The sequence below is a fragment of the Ranitomeya imitator genome, chromosome 1 (genome assembly GCF_032444005.1).
Source record: "Ranitomeya imitator isolate aRanImi1 chromosome 1, aRanImi1.pri, whole genome shotgun sequence".
Taxonomy (NCBI): domain Eukaryota; kingdom Metazoa; phylum Chordata; class Amphibia; order Anura; family Dendrobatidae; genus Ranitomeya; species Ranitomeya imitator.
In genome coordinates, this window is record NC_091282.1 from 1,213,201,023 (window position 1) to 1,213,205,658 (window position 4,636).

General features: G+C 51.4%; 1 protein-coding gene across 2 annotated transcripts in view; it reads left to right on the top strand.

Annotated features, from left to right (window-relative positions):
• The first annotated feature begins 426 nt into the window (after positions 1 to 426).
• Positions 427 to 4,636, top strand: part of PCGF1 (polycomb group ring finger 1) — a 57,891-nt gene continuing 53,681 nt past the window's right edge. For both annotated transcript variants that reach the window (XM_069744994.1, XM_069744995.1), the window contains exon 1: positions 427 to 630. In XM_069744994.1, the coding sequence (XP_069601095.1) occupies positions 541 to 630 (90 nt within the window). In that variant the 5' untranslated portion in view covers positions 427 to 540. The remainder of the gene's footprint in view (positions 631 to 4,636) is intronic.

The window sequence follows — 4,636 nt, forward strand, 5'->3', positions numbered from 1 at the left end:
GTACGGGGACGGCTGCGGTATAGAGGGGGGTACGGGGACGGCTGTGGTATAGAGGGGTGTACGGGGACGGCTGCGGTATAGAGGGGGGTACGGGGACGGCTGTGGTATAGAGGGGTGTACGGGGACGGCTGCGGTATAGAGGGGGGTACGGGGATGGCTGTGGACGGCTGGAGACTTCCGTGTTGCCGCCGGTCCCTGTTGCTCAGGAGACAGATGACTTGTGAGGGGCGGAGCTCTGTAACGTAAGCATTACACACGCACACACGTAACCCCGCCTCCATAGCTTTAGGCACGCCCCTGTAGCTACCAGAGCTACTAATCATTTTTACATAACCCCGCCTCTATAGCGTTAGGCACGCCCTGTAGCTACCGGAGCTACTATTAAAATTTACATAACCCCGCCTTCCACCCAGGTCTCTCCAGCAGGGGCGCATGGTAACAAGAAGAAAACAGCTCGAGACGGTCTGTGCGTCATCTCCATGACAACCGCCACAAGCCGGAGGTGACGGCTGTTCCGGAAGTGTCGTCACCAGCGGGAACATGGCGGCTGCCCAGGGACCGATGGTGATCGCTATGCGGCTCCGAAACCAGCTACAGTCCGTGTACAAGATGGATCCTCTGCGGAACGAGGTGCGCGGCCCACGGGGGGTGTGTGAGAGTGTGTGTGTGTGTGTGTTCTCTCTGGAGTGTGTGTGTGTGTTCTCTGGAGTGTGTGTGTGTTCTCTCTGGAGTGTGTGTGTTCTCTCTGGAGTGTGTGTGTGTGTGTTCTCTCTGGAGTGTGTGTGTTCTCTCTGGTGTGTGTGTGTTCTCTCTGGAGAGTGTGTGTGTTCTCTCTGGTGTGTGTGTGTGTTCTCTCTGGAGTGTGTGTGTTCTCTCTGGAGTGTGTGTGTTCTCTCTGGAGAGTGTGTGTGTGTTCTCTCTGGAGTGTGTGTGTTCTCTCTGGAGAGTGCGTGTGTGTGTGTTCTCTCTGGAGTGTGTGTGTGTGTGTTCTCTCTGGAGTGTGTGTGTTCTCTCTGGAGAGTGTGTGTGTGTTCTCTCTGGAGTGTGTGTGTGTGTTCTCTCTGGTGTGTGTGTGTGTGTGTTCTCTGGAGAGTGTGTGTGTGTGTTCTCTCTGGTGTGTGTGTGTGTGTGTTCTCTGGAGAGTGTGTGTGTGTTCTCTCTGGAGTGTGTGTGTTCTCTCTGGAGTGTGTGTGTTCTCTCTGGAGAGTGTGTGTGTGTTCTCTCTGGAGTGTGTGTGTGTGTTCTCTCTGGTGTGTGTGTGTGTGTGTTCTCTGGAGAGTGTGTGTGTGTGTTCTCTCTGGTGTGTGTGTGTGTGTGTTCTCTGGAGAGTGTGTGTGTGTTCTCTCTGGAGTGTGTGTGTTCTCTCTGGAGAGTGCGTGTGTGTGTGTTCTCTCTGGTGTGTGTGTGTGTTCTCTCTGGAGAGTGTGTGTGTGTTCTCTCTGGAGAGTGTGTGTGTGTTCTCTCTGGAGAGTGTGTGTGTTCTCTCTGGAGTGTGTGTGTGTTCTCTCTGGAGTGTGTGTGTTCTCTCTGGAGTGTGTGTGTTCTCTCTGGAGAGTGTGTGTGTGTTCTCTCTGGAGTGTGTGTGTGTTCTCTCTGGAGAGTGTGTGTGTGTTCTCTCTGGAGTGTGTGTGTTCTCTCTGGAGAGTGTGTGTGTGTTCTCTCTGGAGTGTGTGTGTGTGTTCTCTCTGGTGTGTGTGTGTGTGTTCTCTCTGGAGAGTGTGTGTGTGTTCTCTCTGGAGAGTGTGTGTGTTCTCTCTGGAGTGTGTGTGTGTGTTCTCTCTGGAGTGTGTGTGTTCTCTCTGGAGAGTGTGTGTGTGTTCTCTCTGGAGTGTGTGTGTGTGTTCTCTCTGGTGTGTGTGTGTGTGTTCTCTCTGGTGTGTGTGTGTGTTCTCTCTGGAGAGTGTGTGTGTGTTCTCTCTGGAGAGTGTGTGTGTGTTCTCTCTGGTGTGTGTGTGTGTTCTCTCTGGAGTGTGTGTGTGTGTGTTCTCTCTGGTGTGTGTGTTCTCTCTGGTGTGTGTGTTCTCTCTGGTGTGTGTGTGTGTGTTCTCTCTGGAGTGTGTGTGTGTTCTCTCTGGAGTGTGTGTGTGTTCTCTCTGGAGTGTGTGTGTGTTCTCTCTGGAGTGTGTGTGTGTTCTCTCTGGAGTGTGTGTGTGTTCTCTCTGGTGTGTGTGTTCTCTCTGGAGAGTGTGTGTGTGTTCTCTCTGGAGAGAGTGTGTGTGTGTATGTGTGTGTTCTCTCTGGAGTGTGTGTGTGTGTTCTCTCTGGAGTGTGTGTGTGTTCTCTCTGGAGTGTGTGTGTGTGTGTGTTCTCTCTGGTGTGTGTGTGTGTGTTCTCTCTGGTGTGTGTGTGTGTGTGTGTGTGTTCTCTCTGGAGTGTGTGTGTGTGTGTGTTCTCTCTGGAGTGTGTGTGTGTGTGTGTTCTCTCTGGAGTGTGTGTGTGTGTGTGTGTGTTCTCTCTGGAGTGTGTGTGTGTGTGTGTGTTCTCTCTGGAGTGTGTGTGTGTTCTCTCTGGAGTGTGTGTGTGTTCTCTCTGGTGTGTGTGTGTGTTCTCTCTGGTGTGTGTGTGTGTTCTCTCTGGTGTGTGTGTGTTCTCTCTGGAGTGTGTGTGTGTGTTCTCTCTGGTGTGTGTGTGTTCTCTCTGGAGTGTGTGTGTGTTCTCTCTGGAGAGTGTGTGTGTGTTCTCTCTGGAGTGTGTGTGTGTTCTCTCTGGAGAGTGTGTGTTCTCTCTGGAGTGTGTGTGTGTTCTCTCTGGAGAGTGTGTGTGTTCTCTCTGGTGTGTGTGTGTGTTCTCTCTGGAGTGTGTGTGTGTGTTCTCTCTGGAGTGTGTGTGTGTGTGTTCTCTCTGGAGAGTGTGTGTGTGTTCTCTCTGGAGTGTGTGTGTGTTCTCTCTGGAGAGTGTGTGTGTGTTCTCTCTGGAGAGTGTGTGTGTTCTCTCTGGTGTGTGTGTGTGTTCTCTCTGGAGTGTGTGTGTGTGTTCTCTCTGGTGTGTGTGTGTGTTCTCTCTGGTGTGTGTGTGTTCTCTCTGGTGTGTGTGTGTGTTCTCTCTGGTGTGTGTGTGTTCTCTCTGGAGTGTGTGTGTGTTCTCTCTGGAGAGTGTGTGTGTTCTCTCTGGTGTGTGTGTGTGTTCTCTCTGGAGAGTGTGTGTGTGTGTTCTCTCTGGAGAGTGTGTGTGTGTTCTCTCTGGAGAGTGTGTGTGTGTTCTCTCTGGTGTGTGTGTGTGTGTGTGTGTTCTCTCTGGAGTGTGTGTGTGTTCTCTCTGGAGAGTGTGTGTGTGTGTGTGTGTGTTCTCTCTGGAGAGTGTGTGTGTGTGTGTGTTCTCTCTGGAGAGTGTGTGTGTGTGTGTTCTCTCTGGAGTGTGTGTGTGTGTGTGTGTGTTCTCTCTGGTGTGTGTGTGTGTGTTCTCTCTGGTGTGTGTGTGTGTGTGTGTGTGTGTGTGTGTTCTCTCTGGAGTGTGTGTGTGTTCTCTCTGGAGTGTGTGTGTGTGTGTGTGTTCTCTCTGGAGTGTGTGTGTGTTCTCTCTGGTGTGTGTGTGTTCTCTCTGGTGTGTGTGTGTGTTCTCTCTGGTGTGTGTGTGTGTTCTCTCTGGTGTGTGTGTGTGTTCTCTCTGGTGTGTGTGTGTGTTCTCTCTGGTGTGTGTGTGTTCTCTCTGGAGTGTGTGTGTGTGTTCTCTCTGGTGTGTGTGTGTTCTCTCTGGAGTGTGTGTGTGTTCTCTCTGGAGAGTGTGTGTGTGTTCTCTCTGGAGAGTGTGTGTGTGTTCTCTCTGGAGTGTGTGTGTGTGTTCTCTCTGGAGAGTGTGTGTGTGTTCTCTCTGGAGAGTGTGTGTGTGTTCTCTCTGGAGTGTGTGTGTGTGTTCTCTCTGGAGTGTGTGTGTGTGTTCTCTCTGGAGTGTGTGTGTGTGTTCTCTCTGGAGAGTGTGTGTGTGTTCTCTCTGGAGAGTGTGTGTGTGTTCTCTCTGGTGTGTGTGTGTGTGTTCTCTCTGGTGTGTGTGTGTGTGTTCTCTCTGGTGTGTGTGTGTGTGTGTGTTCTCTCTGGTGTGTGTGTGTGTGTGTGTGTTCTCTCTGGAGTGTGTGTGTGTGTGTGTTCTCTCTGGAGTGTGTGTGTGTTCTCTCTGGTGTGTGTGTGTGTGTGTTCTCTCTGGTGTGTGTGTGTGTGTGTTCTCTCTGGAGAGTGTGTGTGTGTTCTCTCTGGAGAGAGTGTGTGTGTGTGTGTGTTCTCTCTGGAGAGTGTGTGTGTGTGTGTGTTCTCTCTGGAGAGTGTGTGTGTGTGTGTGTTCTCTCTGGAGAGTGTGTGTGTGTGTGTGTTCTCTCTGGAGTGTGTGTGTGTGTGTGTTCTCTCTGGTGTGTGTGTGTGTTCTCTCTGGTGTGTGTGTGTGTTCTCTCTGGTGTGTGTGTGTGTTCTCTCTGGTGTGTGTGTGTGTGTGTGTGTGTTCTCTCTGGAGTGTGTGTGTGTGTGTTCTCTCTGGAGTGTGTGTGTGTTCTCTCTGGTGTGTGTGTGTTCTCTCTGGAGTGTGTGTGTGTTCTCTCTGGTGTGTGTGTGTGTTCTCTCTGGTGTGTGTGTGTTCTCTCTGGAGTGTGTGTGTGTGTTCTCTCTGGAGTGTGTGTGTGTGTTCTCTCTGGTGTGTGTGTGTTCTCTCTGGT